Source organism: Oncorhynchus mykiss, chromosome 4 (assembly GCF_057628025.1).
Source record: "Oncorhynchus mykiss isolate SJ-2025 chromosome 4, ASM5762802v1, whole genome shotgun sequence".
Classification (NCBI taxonomy): Eukaryota; Metazoa; Chordata; class Actinopteri; order Salmoniformes; family Salmonidae; genus Oncorhynchus; species Oncorhynchus mykiss.
Window position 1 is genome coordinate 44,567,216 of NC_143025.1, and position 27,381 is coordinate 44,594,596.

At 40.7% G+C, this 27,381-nt stretch overlaps 2 protein-coding genes across 2 annotated transcripts; both read left to right on the forward strand.

Moving 5' to 3' along the window:
- Positions 1-4,108: 4,108 nt before the first annotated feature.
- LOC110521843 (retinal rod rhodopsin-sensitive cGMP 3',5'-cyclic phosphodiesterase subunit delta) lies at positions 4,109-11,132 on the forward strand. Its single transcript, XM_021599758.3, has 5 exons — positions 4,109-4,783; positions 8,993-9,081; positions 9,963-10,088; positions 10,211-10,316; positions 10,591-11,132. Exons 1-5 carry the CDS (start codon positions 4,716-4,718, stop codon positions 10,670-10,672), a joined length of 471 nt encoding a protein of 156 aa, XP_021455433.1. The 5' UTR covers positions 4,109-4,715; the 3' UTR covers positions 10,673-11,132.
- Positions 11,133-12,273: 1,141 nt separating this feature from the next.
- Positions 12,274-23,879, forward strand: LOC110521844 (prohibitin-2). The gene is made up of 10 exons (XM_021599759.3): positions 12,274-12,635; positions 14,750-14,882; positions 14,980-15,064; positions 15,190-15,269; positions 15,439-15,623; positions 21,233-21,362; positions 21,540-21,643; positions 21,798-21,875; positions 22,226-22,302; positions 23,236-23,879. Exons 1-10 carry the CDS (start codon positions 12,615-12,617, stop codon positions 23,255-23,257), a joined length of 915 nt encoding a protein of 304 aa, XP_021455434.1. The 5' UTR covers positions 12,274-12,614; the 3' UTR covers positions 23,258-23,879.
- Positions 23,880-27,381: the final 3,502 nt, after the last annotated feature.

The following is a 27,381-nucleotide window of genomic DNA, read 5'->3' on the forward strand; positions in this document are numbered from 1 at the left end:
CTTAGTGACAAAAGACCTAGATATGGGGGGAGGTTTTAGTGGGTGGAATATTAGGACAATTGGAGGTTTACAAAGTTGCAGCTACAGTATGCTTAACAATGCAAATATTATGGTACAGCTATATGGACACTTAATCATCATGGTGCTTTTTAATGGTACGTTTACAAACATTTGTTGTGGTAAGTATAATTGAAACTTGGGTATCATTATGCTAAGTGGGGAAATAAGTATAGCCAGTTATAATTGTAATGGCTCACAAGATCATAAAAAAATAAGATATATTTTTACATGGCTAAAAGTGAAAGAATATAGTATCTATTGTTTACAGGAAACTAAAGGTAATTGGATGGAAAATTGTGAAAAATACACATTTTTCTTGAATCTTCAACATAGAAATTATACCAAAAAGACTTTACAGAAACTCGTTACAAATGATTCACCAAATTATATTTTGAAAGAGGAGGCAAAATATTTTAGGCATATGTTTTCTTTTCAGTCTCCTCCACTTCCACTGAATGATGTTAACTGTAAGGATTTCTTTCCTAATAATAAGAATAATAACACTGTAAAATTAACACAATTACAGAAAGACCTGTGTGAAGGCCAACTTACAGAAGAGGAACTTTGAGGAAATAAAATATTTTCAGTCTGGGAAAAACAGTATACCAGTGGAAGTACACTACCATTCAAAGTTTGGAGTCACTTAGAAATGTCCTTGTTTTTGAAAGAAAATCACATTTTCTGTCCATTAAAAAAACATTGAATTGATCAGAAATACAGTGTAGGTAGACATTGTTATTAATGTTGTAAATGACTATTGTAGCTGATTTTTAATGGAACGTCTACATGGGCGTACAGAGGCCCATTATCGGCAACCATCATTCCTATTTCCTGTCGCGAACTGTGATTAAATTATATGACATGCTATTTTATCAAATTGAACGTTTAATTGATTACGTGATTGAATTAAACTATGCAACAATTAGACCATTAATAACCTGGGGCACCACGGAAGCATTAGTTTATATAGAGCGGTTATCTCCCGAATCCACTCTCTTAAAGATCTTTTATATAAATAGATCGGTCTCATTATGATTGTCGTAAGTACTTGGTTTCTGCACGAACCCTAGCTAATAAGTTCAATCAGCAATACACAAATTGGCTTAATTTTATTAACCTTTATTTAACTAGGCAAGTCAGTTAAGAACCAATTCTTAATTTCAATGACGGCCTAGGAACAGTGGGTTAACTGCCTGTTCAGGGGCAGAACGACAGATTTGTACCTTGTCAGCCCGGGGATTTGAACCTTCCGGTTACTAGTCCAACGCTATAACCACTAGGCTACCCTGCCACTCCTATTTACTAAATACCTACACAGAATTATATATATATATATATATACATATATTATATATATATACACACACACACACACAGAGGATAGATCACACATCGATTACTAATCATGTCATGAAAAGCCCCTAGTGGGCTAACCCGGTATGACCACTGGTTACGCAAAGGAAGGGGGTTGGGTTTGAATGAAAGAGCGGGAAGACTAAGAGACAAAGGGATTGGGTCGAACCTTGAGAAGCTATGCAACCGTAAATACAGAATCTTATGCATTCCAATACCGCACATTTGTAAAAAGGAAAGGAAAATGCAAGATATATATATTTACTCTGAGCTGCACTTCGATAGATGGGTCGAAGATGGAAGACTGGTTTACCCAGCAGAGATCGCCATTGTCCTTTGAAGAAACTTTCTGGTCATAGTGTTGTAGAGCGGATACGTAAAAGTACCATGTTGTTCTTCAGAGATTCTGTTCTTTCCTAGGCCACGTACATTTACAGCTGCAGCTGATAACTCGATGTCTAGGATGTATCACTTCTTTAGTGAATAATCGTTCAAAGTTCATACCAAGTTGCAAGCTCGTGCTGTATTGTCTGGTCTTGTTGATATTCACCATTCCAGCCAGGTGATCGTCACCTCCACGTTGAAATTCACCCTTATAAACGTATGGACACCAGACCTCACGTCGTTGGGAACTGAATTTGACTTCCGTCAACGGGTTTTTGTACTGGGGGAGAGAAGGGCGTATTTCATAGTTCTCAACCAATGTCTGTTCACTTGGGCGTGGCCACTGAGTCGGCCTACGTTTTACTATGAAACAATTATCTTATTTAGGAGGCAAAAATGACATCTAATCTTTTCACAAATATGGCATCTTCATTAAATAGTACATGCAAAATACCAGTCTTAATGTCAACAGTGAAAAGGCGACTCTGCCTTCTATGCAGAGTTGCAAAGAAAAAGCCATATCTCAGACTGGCCAATAGAAGAAAAGTTTCAGATGGGAAACAGAACACAGACACTGGACAGAGGAACTCTGCCTAGAAGGCCAGCATCCCGGAGTCGCCTCTTCACTGTTGACATTGAGACTGGTGTTTTGCGGGTACTATTAAATGAAGCTGCCAGTTGAGGACTTGTGAAGCGTCTGTTTCTCAAACTAGACACTCTAATGTACTTGTCCTCTTGCTCAGTTGTGCACCGGGGTCTCCCACTCTTTCTATTCTGGTTAGAGCCAGTTTGCATTGTTCTGTGAAGGGAGTAGTACACAGCATTGTACGAGATCTTCAGTTTCTTGGCATTTCTCAGAACAAGAATTGACTGACACGTTTCAGAAGAATGTACTTTGTTTCTGCCCATTTTGAGCCTGTAATCGAACCCACAAATGATGATGCTTCAGATAGTCAGCTAGTCTAAAGAAGGACAAAGGGGTTTTCCAATGATCAATTAGCCTTTTAAAACGATAAACTTGGATTAGCTAACAGTGTTTCATTGGAACACAGGAGGGATGCTGATAATGGGCCTCTGTAGATATTCCATTAAAAATCTGCCGTTTCCAGCTATAATAGTCATTTACAATATTAACCATGTCTACACTGTGTTTCTGACCAATTTGATGTTATTTAATGGACAAAAAAATAGCTTTTCTTTCAAAAATAAGGACATTTCTAAGTGACCCCAAACTTTTGAATGGTAGTGTATTCAAACGAATTTATAGATCGTTAAGCATGATGGTCAAATGTATTTACATCCACTGGTATTTCCATCAATTAGCATTATTTTGCAATGGGATGTTTTTTCTCCCGTTCATTTTGGCGTCAACAGTTTTATTTATAATCTTTTCAAACGGCAACTGCCGGCTAACGGAAACCCTGGTGTGCATGTGTGTGTGTGCCTGCCTGACTTCCTTCCTGCATGTGTGTCACCTCTCCCACTGCTCTGAGTCCAGTTCGTTGCCAGTCTCTCCCCCCGTGGTATACTCTGTCTCGTACTGTGACTTGTCCAGCTCAACTGTGACTTGTCCAGCTTGTCCGGCGCCTCTTCCCACTGTTGGCTGAGGGCTTATTTCCCCCCCCCCCTCCCCTGCCTCCTCAGAGGGGCTGAAACTGTCCCCCTGGGAGGGCTGGTGTGAGGGACGGCTAATCAGATGATCCAAATACCTGAAGCACAACAATAAGATTCAATATAAACTCAACTCGTAATATATAGACTCTGAATACTGTATTTCTTGAACATGTTAATAGGTCTAGACAATAGAGACCCATCCACTTAGCTAGATGTGGCTGGGGGGTGTTTATAGCCTCTCTTTCACTACACCCATCAATTTAGAGAAGTGTGTCTGAGTAAGCCTCAACTACGAATGCTAAAATATGTGCATCTGGAATTTGTCTTTCAGCATCAGTAGAACATGCCTGACTCTCCTCCACCAGTCATACAAGGAAAATGGTCTAATGCAGTGGTCAGCAACCCATTGATCGCGATTGACTTGTCGATCTCCAAGGGACCTTCTCTGGCTCATACTCCAGTCCAGTTGGTGGCTGTAAGGCACCTTAAAGTTGGTTGCCAGACGCCATATAAAATCCACAGAAGAAGAAGGTTACCAAAGATGTTTATATATCTAATCCAAGATAGACCACAGCCTCATTAGTGGGCAGAACATACAAGGGGTTGGGCAGAGCCAAGCACGAGCTAGCGAAATCCTATTGGCACGTTGTAGAATGTATTTGCATAACTACATTCGCCCCTTCCACTCCTAAACAACGCATTTTTTTTTACTTTGGCAAAGGGTAAAGTCTACAAAACAGTCCACTCTGTTCTTAACATATTCTAGAAATGGGAACAGAAAACATGATTGAGATAAATGTTTAATCGAATCGAAAATTAGCAGAATTTCGGCCAAAATCCGTCTTCCTCTATCTTCTCCCACTGCCTTGCCACTGGTCTTCCTTTCATAACCATATTTGGTGGTGAGTGGAATTGCCTACCGGATGCTTCAGATTTATACGTACGGTGAAAGATCTGTCTCATTGTTCTATCTGTGAGGTTACTGGTGGAGGAGAGTTGAGGCGTGTCCCCTCAGCCAACTCCCTCCCTAGAAGCCTCATTTCATTTGTTGTTTTGTGTGGTGCTCTGCTACCGCGTAAAGTGTTCGGACGAATTTGCTGTCAATCTCCGACCAAACTCCACGTATGGTAGGTTGATTAAGGGATCAGTAGGAGTTACCAGTGAGATTAAACTGGGATCTACGGCAAATTAATGCGATATCGCCAGAGTCCTCGGACTTCATGCCATTTTTAGGTGCATTTACGTTAGTTTGGTAGCTAGCTAGCCTATCAGTTAACGCTAACAAGCCACTCAATAAACTGAAGATGTCCGACTCCGACATAATGTCTTCAACTGAAGACAGAGCCAAGGAGATTTTGAAGGGTTTTAAACTGTATCCTTTTCAATTAATGGTTTGCCTGGTTGCTCACCTATCTAAGTTAGCTGCCGTAGCTAGCTAGCCAGGTGGTGTTGCTTGCTGGCTCTTGCTGCTTGTCACACGTTAAACTAGTTAGTGAACCTAGCTAACTAATATTGTCAGTCTGACAGTTTGACGTTAGCGGGGTTGCTAGTGTCTTTCTGGGCCATCCTGCTTCTAACGTTAGCTGGTTTGCTGGCAAGTTACCTAGCTAGATAACCGACCTAGCTAGCTAGACACTGCAGCTGTAACGTTATGTGGTACATAACTTTGGATAAATTGACTAACTTCGCTAGTTAGTCAAATTGGACAAGGAGGTAGTGGAACATGCACACAGGTTAGGTGTTAGCTAAATGGGTGCCTTAGCTAGTTAGCTGGCTGGTTCTGACTTGAATTTAACTTGGGTAGCCGTTTGCTGATGCTCCCTGTATCTGTCCATGCATACAGAACAATATTGCTAATTGTCTTACTTTGCCTATTACTTGTACAGGAGAATGCTTGAATATATTTAAACAGCCTGTACAGTGGCTAAAATCAAAAAAAATATTATTGAAAATAAGTGTCTGACTGGAAGGGTGATCTATACTGAACCTGTTGGACATACCTGGAGCTGTTGGCAGGGCATAGTGGGAAATCTGACAGTTTACCTCCTGCAATCACCATCTTAGCTCAACAAGCATTTTTAATCATACCATATAGTTAAACCATAGTGGAGCTTGTTTGAAGTACCTTCTGTGGGTAATTTATTTTCATCTCCTAGCTTGGGTGGAAGCCCTCTGGTTTACATAACACAAGCCACTGGTCCCAAAATAGACACAGTAATGCGGACTAGAATAATCACACTTGCGTTGCTTCCACCGGCTTAACATGGACTGAAGGCCCATTATTTAATTCTGCTCTGTACTTTACACATTTTTTGGTAGTACTAAGGGTATATTCAGTTGAATAGGTAAGAATCCTGACTGTTGTGACAGGCTGTGGATCTGTGTGACCTTCCTTGGGCAGGCTTCATTTTCTAGGCTGGTAATTCTTAAATCCTTGATTTGCAAGGATGGGGATTTGCTGCCTTATAGTCCTCCTCCTAACAGGTCTGGTGACTGAGTTTAGCGTGTTACCTCTGCTTGGAGCCCTGGCTGCATACACATACTCATTTCAGGACCTTTGTGAAGAAGTTAGGCCTATGCAGTTAAGGGTGGCGGGTAGCCTAGTGGTTAGATCGTTGGGCCAGTAACTAAAAGTATGTTCTGCCCCTGTACAAGGCAGTTAACCCACTGTTCCTAGGCCATCATTGTAAATAAGAATTTGTTCTTAACTGACTTGCCTGGTTAAATAAAAAAAACACATGTGGGTTGTAGAGGGCGGTCAAGCTGTTTTGTTTAAGTTGATCCTCCTGAGACCAAGCAATCAATTGTATTCTGAGGAATTGTCAGTCTTTGAACTAAAAACAAAAACTATAGTTGGGTAACCAGCATCGGGTTAATTGTGACTATAACGTCACGAAGGAAATCTGTGGATGCTGCCATTTCTAAGGTTTTTCAGCAAATTAATCTAGAAGTTGTGTATTTATTTGAACTGTGTTGATCAGTGGTGGGCTGATCAAAGTTGTCAATCACTGTGTGCCATATAGTGACTATTTGGTTGAGGTTACAGGAACTCTTCCCTGGCATGACCAGCTTTTTGACCTGTATGTCTTATGCAATAAAGATCATTATAGAAAGTTCAAGAAGTTGCTTCACAGCGGGGAGTATTCAAAGAAAGCACAGGTCCTGCTACAACTCAGCTTCAGCACCAATTTGCTTGTTTGGATACTGATAAGGGTATCATAGTTGCTTTCAGTTACTACAGGTTCTAAGGCTAGCATAATAGTCACGTTCTTTATAAGTATAACCTGAAAGTGTGCTTAATCAGATTCAAAACTTTGATTCCTGGGAACCGCCTTGCTTCCATAGTACACTAATGTATTTTATAGGATAACATCAGTAGTCCCTTCATTGCCCTACAGTAGGTCATTGTATGGAGAAAAAAAAACTGCACATGAACACAAGTAGCTAGGTTAATTAGACATGCATCTGACAAAGTCCATACATGACTCCGTTGCGTTCCGTTTCTTGGTATGATGCTACATCGGGCTTCCAGGCCTGTACAGGAACACGGTGCTTCAACATGGCCTCTGTTATATACCTAAGACAGGCAGAGGCTGGCCTCTGAGGAGAATGCAGTGTGTGATGCAGCCACCTTCTGCTTCCCCTGAGTGGACATGACTTGCATGTAATCTGTCCCTGGAACAAACTGATCCACAGAACTATGAACACAAGGACTAGCTAACCAAACAGTGGTAGTCTGAGTTGACGCTGGGCTCTGCTATTTGCTACTTTAGAAGTTTTTCACTGAGTTGAATAAACCATGTTAAACCATTTTAGCTACACTGCTTACTTGGTGAGATCTAGCCTATTCATTTTCATTTCTTATGTCTATTGCATGTGTATTGGTCATGCATTCACGTGTATTTTGCATCAAGGAGCTACTCTTTAAAAATGGATGGGGCTTTAGGGAGGCTAGCATGCCCATAAGGGCTAATTAAGAAGCCTGTGAGTGTTGTGGGACCCCCCCCCCCTCCCCTGCAGGTCTCCCATGCTTAGCACCAGGGATGTCTGTATGTGTGATCCAGGAGACATGTCACCTTGTCTGCCACCGGGGCCTAATTGTAGTTGGCTGCAGAATACATTTAAACTTGACTACCCTATCCAGGCCTATTATGAATTGTCTAGGCCCTAGTCTGACCTTGGAATGTACTGGAAACATTTGGCTTCATCGTTTTTTTGCAGCCAGTTAATGCGCTTAACACGGAGGCCACTTTTACAATTCACATTGAAAAAGTAGCAGCAGCAGCTTGTATTACAGTTAATTCATAAACGGTAAGCTGGGTAGACACTGCTTTGTCCCCCAGACAGTCATTGTCCAGCAGGGCTGACAACTGTTCAATTAATTTGTCTAGGTAACGGCCAACAGCCACTTCACACAAAGCAGCCTCGTCATTTAGTTTGAAAGAGGGTGCCTTTCCAGGCCTATGTTTTCTAAGGAAGTTTCTATTAAGATGAGAAAGCTGCATACTGTGGACTCTGATGATCATTCTAGAAGGATGTGGAAGCTGCTTGGAGGGAGGCAACTGAGCTGTTGGTGGGCCCACTGGGCTGCAGTCAGATTTGAAAGGCTTAAGTGGTTCAAAGCGCCACAAATTTCATCTCACTAAGACGGCCCTACTCTACAGTAGCTTGCTAGCCAAGCTGAGTGCTGAGGTTGCTTGCTTCATGTTTGCGCGTCAACTCCCCCCCCCCCCCCCCCCACCTGCTGTTTTAACATTTGACCATCATTCAGTCAAGGCCCCTATTCGTTTGAAAGAATTTATCCCATGTGGGGAATGACTTGACTGACACTTGTGCTTGACAACCTTTTGCGACGTGTGTGTTGGGCGGGAGGATGAAGAGCAGCACATATGGTTTTGAGACAGGGGGGGGGTTCAGGTGCTTCTGACATAGTACCCTCTAGTTGACACACAACAGCTATGTCTTCCAGTTGGCTTTCTATTCCCAGAGCTGAGTTAGAAATTCTTTGTTCTGTCTGTTAGCACTTGCACCAGCTGGAGTACTGTTACCCACTTGCTTTGGCTTGTACCACATGACCTATTAGAATAGGTTATCTAGTAGTAGCTAAATAATGGGTGGCTTTAAGCCACTAAAATAGGCCACTCCAATAAAAGAACATGGCGTGAGAGCTGGTGTAAATGACTAGGGCCACACACGGCGGCGGCGCTTGAAGATTTTTGGAAGAATGCAAATGGGTATACGTGGCTTCCAATTTTGGCTTTAACACATGCCAGTTCCCCTGTACCCCAAAAAATACTCAGTAACTTAAATGACTAAAACCAGTATGTAGAAAATATAATCTTTGAGAACTAAAAATCACCCTATTGTTTTTCAGTTGGCTGCCACTATCATAGCTTGATGGGTCAGGGTTTCCTGTTACCTTGTGTGCCACCTTGAGAAATACTGCCGTTACTTCATTGATGCACTGAGGGAAATTTGACACTTGCTATAGACAAAGACAACATATATAGAAGTAACTTGGACAAGGTTACTGCTGTCAAACCTATGACTGTGTAGTATTCCTTGACTCCTGGTCTCCCAGAAACTGGATGAACCTGCGTGATGCTGAGACTGGGAAGGTGCTGTGGCAGGGAACAGAGGACCTGTCGCTTCCTGGGGTTGAACATGAAGGTACTGGATCCTCCAGAGGTTACTGTCAGCTTTCCTCCTGGTGTAGAAAATGTATTATTATTATTATTATTAGGCCATATCTTCCTACCACTACCAAGATGACCTCTGTATTTGTAGACAAAATAAATCTTAATTTTAAAGAAGCAAGGCATTCGCAGCAACTGACCACTTCATTAATAACTGTCCATGGTGTCAGTCCTGCTTTGTTGACCACGCCATTCTAACCATCTCAGCAGTCTGCCAGTTTGTCCTCAAGAACTTCAACCCTAACCAATGTCAAAATTAGGCTTGTGTGATACCCCGGTATACGGTATGTTTCGAAATACCAACAGAATGATTTTTCAATACCGTAGGGGGGAAAAAGCAGTTTGTGCTACTCCGCTTATAACTAACTATAAGTTGAATATAACATAAGATGTCATGTGTTATATCCAGCTCAGGGTTCCAGCTATGCATTTTGTTTGCTGAGTGGCTTGATGTCAAGATCAAGCGTCTTGGTTACAGAATACATTCAACCCCCCCCCCCCCCCCCCCCCGGATCCTGATCCCTGTTGCCTAAATTGTTTTGTGCATATTGTTTTTAAAATAGAAATTGTACCCCTTGTTTGCACATTTGGTAGTACAATTTCTGTACTCTCCGTATGACTGTATGAATCTGGATACCGCCCAACCCTAGTCAAAATTATTATTAATTTACCTTTCCATATAGTTATCAATGTTGTGTATATAAGAGTCTATAGAAAATGCCAGAAGTGAGAAAGTATATTAGAATCTCTTATGTGAGAAAGTACCCTAGGTCCTGGTAAACATCAGGCTGTTGTGTTGAGTGCATCTATTCTCTCCTAATTAGTAGTTTGACTGTCCCATTCATTTCCTTGCAGCTCGAGTCCCCAAGAAAATACTAAAGTGCAAAGCTGTGTCCAGAGAGCTAAATTTCTCTTCATCAGAAAAACTGGAAAAGTTCCATCTTGAACAGAAGGTTTTCTTCAAAGGCCAATGCTTAGAAGGTACTACTCTATTTGATCAGTTTCAATCTTGTTATTATAAATATACTCAATAAGAATGCAATGTCTGTGCATAGTGAATGCACTCATTACATGTATTTTGTGTGTCTCTCCTCTACCTGCAGAATGGTTCTTTGAGTTTGGCTTTGTGATTCCCAACTCCACAAACACATGGCAGTCTTTGATAGAGGCAGCGCCAGAGTCTCAGATGATGCCCGCAAATGTTTTAACGTAAGGATAAGCAACAAATAATAAATGTTGGGCTTTTTGGTCATTCTCCTACAGTTGGGTTGGGCAATTGTTTGTCAGTAGTATACAATATGCACGCACTAGGCTACAGCTTGAGTAAGTAATTAGACTACGCTGAAATATTCCTTAACCTCACTTTTGTATGCTAAACTTGCAGGAAACTGTCATTTCCTTTATGGGACTGCTTTGCCTTATACTTTGCAGCTCATGGTCAGTGTTTGCTGATTTGTAACATTTATTTTTCTCTCCCTTGCAGTGGGAATGTTGTTATAGAGACCAAGTTCTTTGATGACGACCTTCACGTCAGCACCTCCCGGGTACGACTTTTCTACGTCTGAAGAGGAACACTATTTATTTTTTCAACCGTTGGAAGTGGGGAGGACCAGGCATACACTGCTGATTGTTGTTTTTCAGTGGTCACAGGAGGCCATGTTTGAAGGAGTGCATTTGCAATCTACAGTGACAGCAGCACAAAGAAACCAAAATCCAACCAAGGTCACACTGGCTTCTTGTCAGACAATACTTTTTGTATGTAAATATCGATATATATATGGGCAATGACAATGCTCATGACAGACAACCATGTAAATTATTTTATTTGTACATTTTTTTCCCCTTGTCATTCCAGAAATGTAACCCTAAGATGTACACTGCTCGTCACCTTGCATTTGTAATTTTTGCTCTGTTGAGAACATCAGCAACCACATCATTGTTTTGGATTTTTTTTATTTTTTAGATGTAACTATTATAGACTGTTTACTACATGAATTATGAATTAAAATATGTCAGAAAGACAAAGCCATAGCTTTTTATTTGTAGTTGACTTAACTATCACCGAATGCATGAACTTCGTCATAAGATATTTTGTCTCCTGGGAGTACATACTTGCCAAGTGAGGCACAAGGTACCTGTGTGAAAGCAGAATTAATCTGTTCATATTTTAACTACAGCCACTCAACACTGATAAACCTGTGGGCTGTTGAAGGTAGTCTCAGCAACACTGCAGATCAATATCTGTAAGAGGACATGGGCCTAACCACAAAGCATTTTTTCCCCTTCCCCACAAGGGCTTAATTGTAGACCAATACTGCCCAGGTGGCTGGTCTCAGACAATCCTGCAGGTGGAGGTCCTGGGCTGGCGTGGTTACATGTGGTCTGCAGTTGTGAAGCCAGTTGGCTGTACTGACAAATTCTCTAAAATGACTGGTTTAGGATAGAGAGATTAACATTCAATTCTCTGGTGGCCATTCCTGCAGTCGGCATGCCAATTGCACAGTCCCTCAACTTCAAACATCTGTGACATTGTGTTGCGTGACAACTTCACATTTTAGTGGCCTTTGTCCCCAGCACAAGGTGCACCTGTGTCATGATCATGCTGTTTCTTGATATGCCACACCTGTCAGGTAGATGGATTATCTTGCGAAAATAAAAACGCTCACTAACAGGGATGTAAAACAAATTTGTGCACACAAAAGAAATACACTTAGTACATATGGAACATTTCTGGAATATTTCAGCTCATGAAACGTGACCACCGATTTGCGTTTATAATTTTGTTCAGTAATATTAAATTTGCATGCGCCGAACACACCTGGTAGTAGACCTTACAGTGAAATAAAAGAAAGATACAAGAAAATAAAATATTTACTAAATAGTAACAAAATGAGGCAAAATACGCGGGTACCGAGTCAATGTGCGGGGTACAGGTTAGTGCGGTAATTTGTACCTACCTATAGGTTGGGGTAAAGTGACCACATAGATAAACAGTGAGTAGCAGCAGTGTTAAAACGTCATATCACTTGAGTCTACCTTTAACTTTGACTCCATTGAACACAAGCCAGTTTCATAAAATACCCACAAGAGTGCAGCTATATAAATTCTAGCTGCATTGAACTCCAAATCCCTGAAAGCCTTTCACCTGAATATGCAAAAACAAAGTTGTCTCTGATGACCATAGAGAGAGAGTGGGCTCTTTGTAGCCGTGTCATTATAGCGTCTGTGACAGCATGGGCAGCGCCATTGAGGCTATCTGCATTTTGAAGTAGTCAATGTTCTCATTGGCTGATCCCTCATGACCCGGTTGGACATGACTCTGACAGGGTCACCAGGAGGGATCAGCCAATGGAGTTGGAAGTCCCGTCTAGTTGACTACATTAAAATTGTGTAAGCCCTCACTGGCATTGCCAATGCTAAAACGTCCTTTTGGCCACTAGAAGGCTCTATCATTCTCTATGGTGATGACGCGTTCATTGGTCACGACCTTGGATATCTACTGCAAGCATGGCAAATAAAGAGCCGAACGTGAGTATTTCAAATAGCAACCACACTTACTAAAGACAAAGTCAAGACATACCTTATTATTGTTAAATGAGTTTTGTATTCTACACAAACGTGTGTTATTGCCTTATAACGTTAGACTATGATTTTAAGAGGAGATCGAGGTAGCTAGCTTAGCTAGCAAGCTAACGACGTTAGCTACGCAGGTCGTTATTCTGACTTGCCTATCCTCACTCAGCAACGCTTAACTATGCCAGCTTTCAAACTATAGCTAGGTCTTTTTTAGATTTCATATGGAAGTGAAGGTTTGCCAATGGCAATTTAGGTAAACCGCTCCCTAACCAACTAGAAAAAGGCCAGTTCTCATGTTGCAAGCTTGGATAACTGATAATAACTAGTCAATTTTTTAGCTAACTAGTTTCTTGATGAATTATGGTTAAATATTGTCGTTTGGAATAATGTGTGTTTTTCAGCCCTGACTTTTCTTTATTTTCTAAATTGTAGAATAATAGTGAAGACATCAACACATGGAATCATGTAGTAACCAAGATAGTGTTAAACAAATCAAAATATATTTGAGATTGATCAAGGTAGCCACCCTTTACCTTGACGACAGCTTTGCACACTTGGAATTTTCTCAACCAGTTTCACCTCTGTCAAGACAGTTGGAGAAGCATTCCAGATGAAGCTGGTTGAGAGAATGCCAAGTGTGTGCAAAGCTGTCAAGGCAAAGGGTGGCTACTTTGAAGCATCTCAAATATAAAATATATTTTGATTTGTTTAACACCTTTTTTTGGTAACAACATGATTCTATCTATATGTGTTATTTCATAGTTTTGATGTCTTCACTATTATTCAAAAATGTATAAAATAGTCAAAGAAACGTTGAAGGAGTAGGTGTGTCCAAACTATTGACTGGTACTGATTATATTAATACATACACTTTTTAAAGAATGCCATTGCGGCCGCGGTGCAACTTAGAAGTTGACCAAAACCCCACGACCAATACATTCTGACCCGTGACATAGTTTTTGAAGTAGACCAATTTGGCCATGGTAACCCTGTTATCATAAAACATGCAGGTGGCTGAGAAAGCTCAACTCCGCCTCCATATAAGAAAACGGAGTTGCGTGTTCGTCAGCTAACATGCAAGTTACTTGCATATCAGTAATATGTGGAAAACATTGGTTTAAGTGCTGCTTAAACTTGATTAGTTTACATGCTCATTCATTACTCAAAGACCTGCACAATCCACAGTTTCATAATACTATAATAAGGGATGCACAATATATCGGTGAACATATCGGAATCGGACGATATTCGCTAAAAATGCCAACATCGGTATCGGCCCGATGTCTAGTTTAACACCGATGTTGAAAACCGATGTCAAAGCTACCGTGCATACTTTTTATAACGTAGGTACATGACATAAAGACGCCGCGTAAAATTTTGCGCTACACGTGCAACACAGCATTCCTAACCTAGCCCACAATGTATGTTGTGTGGATCGAGCAGTCAACAAGTCGAGCAGTCATTTGAAAGAGTAAGAATTTCAGTGAGACAACAAAAAAGCTGAATTGAGAACAAATTCTTATTTACAGTGACAGCCCAGCGTGGTCCGGGCCAATTGTGCGCCACCCTATGGGACTCCCAATCACGCCCGGATGTGAAACAGCCTGGATTCGAACCAGGGACTGTAGTGACGCATCTTGCACAGAGATGCTGTACCTTAGACTGCTGCGTCCATGTGTGTTAACTATAACTACTAGAATGCTTTAAAGGACGCTAAAATGTTAAATATCGGTATTGTTTTGTGGGGGGGGGCAAGAAAAATATTGGATATTGTATCGGCCAAAAATGTCATATCAGTGCATCACTAACTATAAATGGTCAAGAATATTCGAGATGGAGACAATGACACTGACAGATCTAGGCCACAGTACCCCTTAAGACCACTAGATGGGATAATGGTGATAAATTAGCTGGACATCACAACAAGCCCTCCAAAACACTTAATGTGCAGTGTATTACTGACCTGATGATAAATAAACAGTGGTAAAAGAAGCCTTGTAATATTTTGTGAAAACATAAGCTCTGTCCAATAGCAACAACACATTTTTTTTTTCACGTCTTCCCAGCGGTTCCTGACAAACCTGAGGGACCTGGCCAGTCGTATGTCTGGCGCGGGGGGCAAGGGAGCAGGAATAGGCCTCAAGCTGCTCATTGGGGCTGGAGCTCTGGCCTATGGGGTCAAAGAAGCTACATTCACAGGTAGTCCTAACCTAGCGTCTGGTAGTGAAATGGGTAACACTATTATCACGATAATGAGTGCACTCCTCTAACGTTGTGTGGAATGGTTTGTTCCCAGTGGATGGAGGTCAGAGAGCAATCATCTTCAACAGAATTGGGGGCATGCAGATGGACACAGTGCTGGCTGAAGGACTGCACTTCAGGTAGGCCTACACTCTTACTCTGTCCAGGGCTTTATAATGAAGCCAGGGTTGTCAGTTGGCTCGACGCAATGCAAAGCTAAATTCACATGACCATATTTAACTGAACTGTTTTTGTTGTTCTTCAGGGTACCATGGATCCAGTACCCCATAATCTATGACATCAGAGCCAGGCCCAGGAAGATTGCTTCACTAACTGGAAGCAAAGGTACATGATAGGGGGATTAATTTGAATCCAGTATGGATACATGTAGACCAATACATTATGTCTAGCAGATCAGTAAAGATGTGAAGCTTTCAGATCAGTAAAGATGGAAGATGAGGTAAAGGAAGATACAGCCCACACTTCTTTCTCCCTGTCTCTTTTACCTCTGTAGATCTGCAGATGATTAACATTGGACTGCGTGTGCTGTCCCGTCCTGTGGCCGCCAACCTGCCTGCCATGTACCAGCAGCTGGGGAAGGACTATGATGAGAGAGTACTACCCTCCATCGTCAACGAGGTGCTGAAGAGCGTGGTGGCCAAGTTCAATGCCTCGCAGCTCATCACTCAGAGAGCACAGGTATGGCAGAGTGACTCGCACAGGTAGCCTAAATCTCATCATTCAGAGTACCGGTACTGCCACAGTCTCAGGATTGTATGGTACAAAGGTTGTGTACTAAACCAGTCTCTGCTTTAAAAGTGACTGTCCCTAAAAAGCAACTTCTCGTTTTGAAAATGGCCTATGTGGCGTCGATATGAGTCGGATTGTTTTTTTTCTAGTGTCAAAATTGACGACATGGTGTAAGTAGGATAATTTTGGTCATAAATTCAGTCTTGTCCAAAACTGAGATCTGGGAGATAGGAAAACTTGTATGTCATGGATTGAAGGGTACTGTAACAGTATTTCTTGGGTTGTGTTTATTTCAATCCTACCGACAGCTGGCAGCACCCAAGTAATCATCAATTCAGAGCGCATCTGCACATAACCTGATCGTAATGCCCATGGTCAATTTGGTTTGACATTTGATATCCCTATGGGGTGAGGTTAGTTACCATCAGTGAATTACACAATGTACATGGGACAATATTTTCAAATGTCAATAGCTCTACATTTCAATGAGTAGGTTTACTAATAATTTGATATTAAACTGATTATGGCAGTAGGCAGATTATGCGATATTCATGTAAACACCTTGCTCTGCTTAACTTCATCGGCGTGAGGTCAAAATCGAAGTAAGCATACGCTGATTAAAACACCTTATTTTCTGAGCAATCTTTTGAATTATTGGGACATGTAAACACCTTTATCTGCGTTCCAGCGGGATGTATTTGATCTGCGCATGTGTTGGCACCAGCCGAGCGAGCCTCCCTCTTTAGCACGAGTGAAGTGAGTTCAGAACAACAATGTGTGCATCTTTAGGAGTAATTTTCACATACAAACTTTGGATCACTACTGGCTCTAAGCAAACGAGTGATGGGTGTTTAGAGCAATACAGGCTGTATCTAAGGCTCTGCCAATCGTTTACATAACAGAATGCAGCACGCAACTGACGAGAGAAGAGACAACCCATTTGCTAGTTTCCAGATCAGCGCGCACTCTGGAAATACAGCGGGGTAGTGTGGAAAGGCAGTTTGTCAGTTACAGCAGCCCGTCCCCTGAACGATAACGGAGAGGTAGGTGAGAAGCCTGACCACGGAGACGAGGGTGATGAAGCGTACTTCATGAGCTGTTACCAAAAAAACATTGGCATTTGGAAAGTTTGAGGTGGTGGACCAAGTATTGTTAGCATTGTTAATTATCTTGCTTGCTGGATCGGATTCTCCGTTAGCTAGCCAGAGAAATGTTGAGCAACATTAGCCAACTTAACTGATCAAATAATTGAGTTTATGGTGTGAAAATTAGATGGCTAATAAAGTCAGATGCGCTAACATTAGTAACCTAACCAATTCGCTAAAGTATTAACTGGTATGCGACTATTTGCCGTTCCTCAAGTTATAAAGCCTTAGTTGCTTATTGGACCCTAGCAATCTGTGTGAAATGTTAGCTAGTTATCTGTGAACTGATGTTTTCCCTCTACAGTATGTGGTTCATTTTCAGAATGAGAGAATTAGGTGAAAATGAGACGTTGCTTGTTAAACAAGTGGATTCATGGATGAAGTGTAGCTGGAGCTGGGCCTGGCTTAAGGTGGATGCCGCTATAGAGGTGAAAGGAACACTACACACTTTCCCTCTTTCTCACTTTTTCAATACAGTAGATGAAAGGGGGTATGCCAGGCTCTCTGCCTGAAAGAGATCAATTATGCCAGCAAAGGGTATCATACGCTGCTGGCACATTGTAGAACAGATGTCCACTGGCAGAATGTGTAGTCTAAAGATATTGCTTTTGTTGTGTTGAATTTGACATTAACACTTGTGAGTGAGGGGGATTGTACTTTTTTTTTTTACTTAGTGAATGTTATTTTTTCACACATGTAGCCTTGTGCTCTTGATCTATGTCTACTATAGTGGCCACTATAATAGAGCAAAAATAGAATTCCTGTTTTATTCTATTTCTACTTAAGATATCTTTTCCCCAAGTTTTTTTCTCAAGACTTGATTGTCATTTGCAGGCACTCAAGGCAACAAATAACATTGGATTGCTTTCTTTACATTTTTTTTTAGCTGTGAGTTAGGTTCACATTAACCAATTTCATTTGTTTTACACAGAGACTGATCATGTAGATCATATTATTTGTTTAATTAGTTAACTTCTTTGGGGTAGGGGGCAGTATTTTCACGTCCGGATGAAAAGCGTGCCCAGAGTAAACTGCCTGCTACCCAGGCCCAGATTCTAGGATATGCATATTATATTAGATAGAAAACACTCTGAAGTTCCTAAAACTGTTTGAATGATGTCTGTAAGTATAACATAACTCATATGGCAGGCAAAAACCTGAGAGAAAAATCCAACCAGGAAGTGGGAAATCTGAGGTTTAGGTTTTCAAGTCTTAGGCTATCCAATATACAGTGTATGTGGGGTCATATTGCACTTCCTAAGGCTTCCACTAGATGTCAACAGTCTTTAGAACCTTGTTTCAGGCTTCGACCCTGAAGTGGGAGAGAATGAGAGCTGACAGAGTCATGGGTCTGCCAGAAGGCCATGTTCTCAGTCAGGCGCACGCCTGTGAGTTAGCCTAAAGAAATTCTCCTTATTAAAGATTTATGATAAAAACATCCTAAAGATTGATTATATTCATCGTTTGACATGTTTCTACGAACCGTAATATAACTTTTTTGACTTTGTCTGGGCCTATTGCCTGCGCATTTGGATTACTGTACTAAATGCGTGAACAAAAAGGAGGTATTTGGACATAAATGATGGACTTTATCGAACAAAACTAACATTTATTGTGGAACTGGGATTCCTTGGAGTGCATTCTGATGAAGATCATCAAAGTTAAGTGAATATTTATAATGCTATTTCTGACTTTTGTTGACTCCATAACATGGCGGGTATCTGTATTGCTTATTTTGGTCTCTGAACGCTGTACTCAGATTATTCCATGGTTGCTTTTTCCATAAAGCTTTTTTGAAATCTGACACAGCGGTTGCATTAAGGGGAAGTGTGTCTTTAATTCCATGCAGAACACTTGTATTGTCATCAACATTTATGTTGAGTATTTCTGTAAATTGACGTGGCTCTCTGCACTTTCACCGGATGTTTTGGAGGTAAAACATAACACGTCAATGAAAACAGAGATTTTTGGATATGAACTTTATCGAACAAAACATCCACAATACATGTAACATGAAGTCATGAGTGCCATCTGATGAAGATCATCAAAGGTTAGTGATTCATTTTATCTCTATTTCTGCTTTTTGTGACTCCTCTTTTTGGCTGGAAAAATTGCTGTTTTTTTGTGACTGGGTACTGACCTAACATAATCGCATGGTATGCTTTTGTCATAAAGCCTTTTTGAAATTGGACACTGGTGGGATTAACAAGTTTATCTTTAAAATGGTGTATAATACATGCACGTTGAAGGAATTTTAATTATGAGATTTCTGTTTGAATTTGGCGCCCTGCATTTTCACTGGATGTTGGTCAGGTGGGATGTTAGCGTCCCACGTACCCTAGAGAGATTAAAACCTGTATTTCCCATAGCAGGGATTTTTTTTTTGCATGTTTCAGTGCCGTTTTGAGCCCTCTACAGTAGAGGTCGACCGATTAATTGGAATGGCCGATTTTAATTAGGGCCAATTTAATTCGTAACAATCGGTAATTGCCGTTTTTGGACACCGATCATGGCCGATTACATTGCACTCCACGAGGAGACTGTGTGGCAGGCTCACTACCTGTTATGTGAGTGCAGCAAGGAGCCAAGGTAAGGTGCTAGCTAGCATTTAAAAAAGCATTATAAAAAAAACAATCAATCTTAACATAATCACTAGTTAACTACACATGGTTGATATTACTAGTTCATCTAGCTTGTCCTGCGTTGCATGTAATCGATGCGGTGCCTGTTAATTTATCATTGAATCATAGCCTACTTCGCCAAACGGGTGATTTAACAAGTGCATTCGTGAAAAAAGCACTATCGTTGCACCAATGTGTACCTAACCATAAACATCAACGCCTTTCTTAAAATCAATACAGAAGTATATATTTTTAAACCTGCATATTTAGTTAAAAGAAATTCATGTTAGCATGCAATGTTAAACTAGGGAAATTGTGTCACTTCTCTTGCGTTCATTGCCACACAGTCAGGGTATATGCAACAGTTTGGGCCGCCTGGCTCGTTGCGAACTAATATGCCAGAATTTTACATAATTATGACATAACATTGAAGGTTGTGCAATGTAACAGGAATATGTAGACTTATGGATGCCACCCGTTAGATAAAATACGGAACGGTTCCGTATTTCACTGAAAGAATAAATATTTTATTTTCGAAATGATAGTTTCCGGATTTGACCATATTAATGACCTACGGCTCATATTTCTGGGTGTTATTATGTTATAATTAAGTCTATGATTTGAAAAAGCAGTCTGACTGGGCGGCGGTAGGCATTCATTCAAACAGTACTTTTGTGCGTTTGCCAGCAGCTCTTCGTTGTTTATGACTTCAAACCTATCAACTCCCAAGATTAGGCTGGTGTAACCGATGTGAAATGGCTAGCTAGTTAGCGGGTTGTGCGCTAATGGCGTTTCAAATGTCACTTACTTGGAGTAGTTGTTCCTCTTGCTCTGCAAGGGCCGCTGATTTTGTGGAGCGATGGGTAACGATGCTTCGAGGGTGGCTGTTGATGTGTTTCTGGTTCGGGGCGAAGAGAGGGATGGAAGCTATACTGTTACACTGGCAATACTAAAGTGCCTATAAGAACATCCAATAGTCAAAGGTATATGAAATACAAATGGTATAGAGAGAAAAAGTCCTATAATAACCTCAACCTAAAACTTCTTACCTTGGAATATTGAAGTCTCATGTTAAAAGGAACCTCCAACTTTCATATGTTCTCATGTTCTGAGCAAGGAACTTAAACGTTATCTTTTTTACATGGCACATATTGCACTTATACTTCTCCAACACTTGTTTTTGCATTATTTAAACCAAATTGAACATGTTTCATTATTTATTTGAGGCTAAATTGATTTGATTGATGTATTATATTAAGTTAAAATAAAAGTGTAATTGTCATTATTACAAATAAACATATTTTTTTAATCGGCCGATTTTAATCGGTATTGGCTTTTTTTGGTCCTCCGATATCCTGTATCGGTATCGAAAAATCATAATCGGTCGACCTCTACAGTTTGCATCCCTGTCAAAGATGTGCAATATGAAAATATTTTCCCATTTACATTGTGTAATTTATTGACAGTCCCTAACAATCCCCAAACGTCAAACCAACTTTGCCATTGTGAAGCTAATTGGCGAAAGAAGTTGGTTAGCGCAAGCTAGCTAGCCTGGGGGACTTTGACACGACCTGTTTCGACTGTTTCAAGTTGTCTAGAAGGGACACTCACATTATCCCCCAAAACAACTCTTGTTTGGCTTCAGTCATGGACGCTGCATTTCATAATGACCAAGCTGGAAAAACGAGACCAAATCAGGAAGTTCAGACCCCTTTTAAAATGGACTGAAACGTGAACCAACATTGTTTTTTTTTGCCCTTTTCTTGTCTGTAACCGTATGTGTGCTGTGTAGGTGTCATTGTTGATTCGCCGAGAGCTGTTTGAGAGAGCCAAAGACTTCAACATTATCCTGGATGACGTAGCCATCACAGAGCTGAGCTTCAGCAGAGAGTACACAGCTGCCGTAGAGGCCAAACAAGTTGGTATGTATCTGCCACATATTGTGTGCGCATGTGTTGGGGTGTATACGGCTGTCTGTGGATGCATACTTGCCTGTTTTTATATTTTTTTCTGTGTGTGGGTTAGTCAATGCACTAATGTGTGTTAGTAGATTGTGTGTGCACGCGTGGAGTTTAAACAAAGCTTGTGTGTCTCCGCAGCCCAGCAGGAGGCACAGAGAGCCCAGTTCTACGTGGAGAAAGCCAAACAAGACCAGAGACACAAGATTATCCAGGCGGAGGGAGAGGCAGAGGCTGCCAAGATGGTAAAACATTAACCTGACCATAACCTTTGGACGACCTGTCCCCTCGTCTTCACATGACCTTGCACGAACTCAAACACCAGGATGATTATTCTAGTCAACAATAGTTTTTTATTTACTTTAGCATGTTATATGATTCTGGCTCTGTTTGTTGTAGTTGGGACAAGCAGTGACTAAGAATCCTGGATACCTGAAACTTCGACGAATTAGAGCTGCCCAGGCTATTGCTAAGACGGTGAGTTCTTTATAAAGGAACTGGATATCAGTGACTGTCATGATAATTGTACAGAAATACTTTAATTATGTATTGAGGGGATAGTTACTCATCCCCAGAGACTCTGTAATGTTATTGTCCTAATCAGACATTGTTTCAGTAAGAATGGGGTCAGTCATTTTAGCAGCCTGTGTTTGTTGTGGCTGTTTGGTTCTCATTGCAATGGTAACCCACAGTGCAGTTAGCTGGTTATATCAGTATCATTAGGGCTGAAGGATGGCTATTTCCCTTATGCTACGAGCTGCTACAAGACTAGTTCTGTGACGCTTTGTTTTCAACTGTGTTTTGTGTCTCTGTGTATTGTCTTTCAGGTGGCAACGTCCCAGAACAAAGTGTACCTTTCCGCAGACAACCTGGTCCTTAACCTTCAGGATGACTCTTTTAACAAGTATGTTTCTCTTAGCTTCACTTTCTCATATCATCATGCCCTAGTCTGGCTCTGTCCTCTCTTGCATGGCTCAACACCGCCCAGATGGTTTGTTTCAGTTGCCTCAAGCAAGGTTAGAAATGTTGAATGTTCACATCCATAGTTTTGAACACTGTGTAGTGCAGTACAGGTGCTGGGAGAAATCAATGGCATTATTGAAAAAGTGCAGGAATGCATTATCACATTTCCCATGGAAAAGTAAGAATTCCACCAAAATCCCTAAAGATGCCCTAAGTTTTTTTTGAAGCAACTCCATACTGGCATTAATGGTAGCTTGAAGAGAACATGATTTTTTTTTAGCAAAAACATGTCTAATGACTGCTCTTCTCACATTGGAAGACCACAAACAGAGAGCCACAAGTAGTAAATGCTACTTGTTCTTAAAACATTTTTAAACATTTTGTTACGCGTGCCCTAATAAACACAACCCTGGTTTTTGCTCTCCATCTCACTGCTTTTGCCTGGTCACTGGAGTGGATATGACTAGTCAGACTGTATCACACTGAAATAGTTCCTGGCTTATCTTAATGCTGCCAAGGATCTTCAATGTCAATATGTAACTGTTCACAGAAACTGAGACAGGACCTGGTGCCAAATGCCGGTCATTCATTCCTCATACATGTTATATAATACAGTTGAGAATAAGACAGAAAAACCTGGGAGTACCATATGTTCAGCAAAGCAACCAATCCACCCCGTGCATATTGATGCACTTTTGACTGAAATCAGTCTTGTCAGAGCCTTGGAAAAACCGTTAAAAATCATACTTATTTTTTCCTCTGACGCTATCTCTCGTTGTCATCCCTGTACTTTTTAGAGCACTTTGAATATTATATACATTTTCTTTTTTACAGTATCATTAACACCTACAACCCCCTTTTGCTTGTGTTTCAGTCTATCACTGGGAAAGAAGTAGGCTCTAGCATTCCACCTGTCTGAGGCTCCATCCACAGCTAAGACCAGTTTGTCTCTGTCTGTCCAACTGCCTATATCTCTGATTGTATAACCAAGTGGCTTACCAACTCACTGGAGAAGACTCTAAAGCATCGGATTGCTCTGTAAAGTTGACCTATGGGGCTCGTGCTGTATGCATGACATGGCTAGGGCCAGGCGGAACCTGCAGTGATATAATATCTTCATGGTCAACTCCAGAAACGATCTGAAATCAATGTTTGTGGATTCAAACCAAATAGCACTAGCCTATAAGCTGCTTTGTTATTAATAAGTTGTGCAGATGATGCTGTAATGATATAGATAAGGAACTCTACTTGTTATGTCTGGCCCTAGATGTGTACATGTGTTTTGAGGACAGCAGGACTCTTGGGGAATCAAATGCATCAGTTTGATTGGACAAATGCTGTACTGGAATGGTGTATTCAAAAAATAAATACTTTTTGAAGATGTGCTTGTAAAATGAAGGTGAAATGATGACTTAGTCTTATTTTTTTATGCAACTGCACTGTTTATGGCTTACTAGTTTGAAGTGGAAAGGAAGGCAGCAGATTGAGACATGACTGAAAATAAAGGGACAGCACAAATGTCTTGCTTTTATTTCATAATGCCTTTTCACATGACCTAATGTGTGGGTGCATGCAGGTACATTTGTTATGTAAGGAAAGTACTCTTACAAAATGTCTAGTTTTTTTCTCTCCAGTTTCTGAGAAATGATATGTTCCCGTGACTTAATCAGACATCTTACATCTTAATAACAGTACAGCCTGTTATTGTACTAGGTATCTTTAGCTATACATTTACAATGACATTAAAGTCTACATGACTGCTCATCTGGATTGAATGTGTTACTGCCATATGCTTCCCTGGTGACCTATGAGATGGGAATCGAACAGAGTGCATTCGGAAAGTATTCAGACCTCTTCCCCTTCTCCACATTTTCTTATGTTACAGCCTTATTCTAAAATTGATTCAATTTGTTTTCCCCAATCTATACACAATACCCCATAATGACAAAGTGAAACAGGTTTAAAAAAAAACAAACAAATGCCCTATATAAATAAGTATTCAGACCCTTTGCCATGAGACTAGAAATTTTAATTGCTGTAGGGATGTTTTTCAGCGGCAGGGATTTGGAGACTAGTCAGGATCGAGGGAAAGATGAACGGAGCAAAGTATAGAGATCCTTGATGAAAACCTGCTCCAGAGCGCTCACGGCCTCAGACTGGGGCAAAGGTTCACCTTCCAACAGGATAACAACCCTAAGCACACAGCCAAGACAATGCAGGAGTGGCTTCGGGACAAGTATCAATGTCCTTGAGTGGCCCGGACTTGAACCCGATCGAACGACTCTGGAGAGACCTGAAAAAAGCTGTGCAGCAACGCTCCCCATCCAACCTGACTGAGCTTGAGAGGATCTACAGAGAAGAATGGGAGGGAACTCCTCATATATAGGTGTGCCAACCTTGTCGCGTCATACCCAAGAAGACTGAAGGCTGTAATAGCTGCCAAAGGTGCTTCAACAAAGTACTGATTAAAGGGTCTGAATACTTATGTAAATGTCATATTTCTGTTTTTTTTTTTTAATATATACATTTTTGCAAATATATATATAAAACCTGTTTTTGCTTTGTCATTATGGAGAATTGTGTGTTGATTGATGAATCAAGTTCTGACATAACAAAATGTGGAAAAAGTCCAGGGGTCTGAATACTTTCCGAATGCACTACACGTAGAATATTTTTCTTTCACTTAAACATTTTCTTTCTGCTTCTGAATCTGGACCCCACTGCTCCCCTTCTATGGGCCGCATAGCATTAGCCTCTAGCATCTGGTTGTGGTTATGTGCCCCCACAGGGAGAGAACTCATCTATATTTATTTTGTTGGACTACAAGTCCTCCTGAAGCTTTTATGTTCCAGTAAGAAGATTAGTGGTGTGAGGTGCTTAAGTAAAAATACTTTGAAGTACTACTTAAGTAGTGTTTTGGTTATCTGTACTTTACTATTTATATTTTTGACAACTTTTACTTCACTACATTCCTAAAGAAAGTTATGTACTTTTTACTCCATGCATTTTCCCTGACACCCAAAAGTACTCATTACATTTTGACTGCTTATCAGGACAAGAAAATGGTCCAATTCGCACATACATCAAGAGAACATCCCTGGTCATCCCTACTGCATCTGATCTGGCGGACTCACTAAACACAAATGCTTTGTTTTTAAATGATGTCTGAGTGTTGGAGTGTGACTCTGGCTATCCATAAATATATTAAAATTGTGCTGTCTGGTTTGCTTAATATACAGAATTTTAAATTATTCGTACTTTTGATACTTAAGTATATTTTAGCAACTACATTTACTTTTGATGCTTAAGTATATTTAAAACCAAATACTTGTAGACTTTTACTCAAGTAGCATTTTACTGGGTGACTTTTACTTCAGTCATTTTCTATAAAGGTGCCTTTACTTTTACTCAAGTATGAGAATTGAGTATTTTTCCACCACTGAAGAAGTTGCCTTTAGGCACAGAACTATACTGAAAAATATTATATAATTGCGACATGTAAAGTGTTGATCCCATGTTTCATGAGCTGAAATAAACATCCCAGAAATGTTTCATATGCACAAAAAGCTTATTTCTCACAAATTTGTTTACATCACTATTACTGAGCATCTCTCTTTTGCCAAAATAATAGCATAGCAAGAAGCTGATTAAACAGCAGGGTCATTACACAGGTGCACCTTGTGCTGGGGAGAGTAAAAGCCCACTAAAAATGTGCAATTTTGTCACAGATGTCTCAAGTTTTGAGGGAGTGTGCAATTGGCATGCTAACTGCAGGAATATCCACCAGAGCTGTTGCCAGAGAATGTAATGTTAATTTATTTACCATAATCCGCCTCCAATGTAGTTTTAGCCAGACTAGGACTTCCATATCCGGCTTTTTCACCTGTGGGATCGTCTGAGACCCGCCCAGACATCTGATGAAACTGAGGAGTATTTCTGTCTGTAATAAAGTCCTTTTGTGGGGAAAAACTCATTCTGATTGGCTGGGACTGGGACTAATCAAGGAAATCATGTTAAATCCATAGATTAGGGCCTAATGAATTTATTTAAATTGACTGATTTCCTTATATGAACATGTAATTGTTGCATGTTGCGTTTATATTTTTGTTCAGTATAGGTTCATTTTAACCCGGCCTCCCCTAATCACAAGGGGAAAATGCAGAACTGACTTTATATCTCTCTGCACATTTGCGTGTGTGCGGTGTTACTCTTTTATGATATTTAACTTTTCGACGCAACCTTTCTACTCCCTCAGTGAGACAGAATCATGTACAACTCTCCCATTGCTTCCTTTGTATTTGCATTCTTTGAAGGCCACCAATGAGCTCCTGGTATTGTTTGGAGGGGTGTCTGCTTTAGCTCAACATGCTAATACTAACTGAACACTGTAGAAAGGGGGTGTCAAACTTATGGCTCGCGAGGGGGCCCACGGATGGTTTGAGTAAGAAATTCAAATGGTCATGATTTTTTGGGGAGGGGGAACGAACTCAATATACTTTAAAATTACTAAAACCAAATAGAAACTTTGTTGAAATAATAATGGACTTACATTCATGCTGACTGTGTGTGTCCAGCTCGCTAATAATCACTGAAATTAAAGCTAGAAAATCAGGGACCATCAAAAATTCCAAAAACGATTGATAGAGGAATATTTTTTGCAAATTATGAATGCGGGGAAATATAATACATTTTCAGTGCGGCCCTCCAGACCGCGTTGAAGACCGAATGCAACCCCTGGGGCAAAGTTAGTTTGACTCCCTTGACTCCCTTGCTATAGAGCACAATGCCGTCGGGGGTACAAAATGTGATCCACATTTTCAAACATTACATTTATATATATATATATATATATGGTATATGTCCCCAGAGACGAAGGTCGAAAGTCATGCGTCCTCCGAAACACAACCCAACCAAGCTGCACTGCTTCTTAACACAGCGCTCATCCAACCCGGAAACCAGCCACACCAATGTGTTGGAGGAAACACTGTGCACCTGGCAACCTTGGTTAGCGCGCATTGCG

What these genes read in the sequence shown, in the direction of transcription:
- LOC110521844 (XM_021599759.3), top strand. Translation starts at nt 12,615, where the DNA reads ATGGCAAATAAAGAGCCGAAC. An exon ending in TGGCAAATAAAGAGCCGAAC is followed by an intron (nt 12,636 to 14,749) that starts GTGAGTATTTCA and finishes ACGTCTTCCCAG; the next exon opens with CGGTTCCTGACAAACCTGAG. An exon ending in CCCAGGCTATTGCTAAGACG is followed by an intron (nt 21,876 to 22,225) that starts GTGAGTTCTTTA and finishes ATTGTCTTTCAG; the next exon opens with GTGGCAACGTCCCAGAACAA.
- LOC110521843 (XM_021599758.3), top strand. Translation starts at nt 4,716, where the DNA reads ATGTCCGACTCCGACATAATGTCTTCAACTGAAGACAGAGCCAAGGAG. An exon ending in CAAAGGCCAATGCTTAGAAG is followed by an intron (nt 10,089 to 10,210) that starts GTACTACTCTAT and finishes CTCTACCTGCAG; the next exon opens with AATGGTTCTTTGAGTTTGGC. An exon ending in ATGCCCGCAAATGTTTTAAC is followed by an intron (nt 10,317 to 10,590) that starts GTAAGGATAAGC and finishes TCTCCCTTGCAG; the next exon opens with TGGGAATGTTGTTATAGAGA.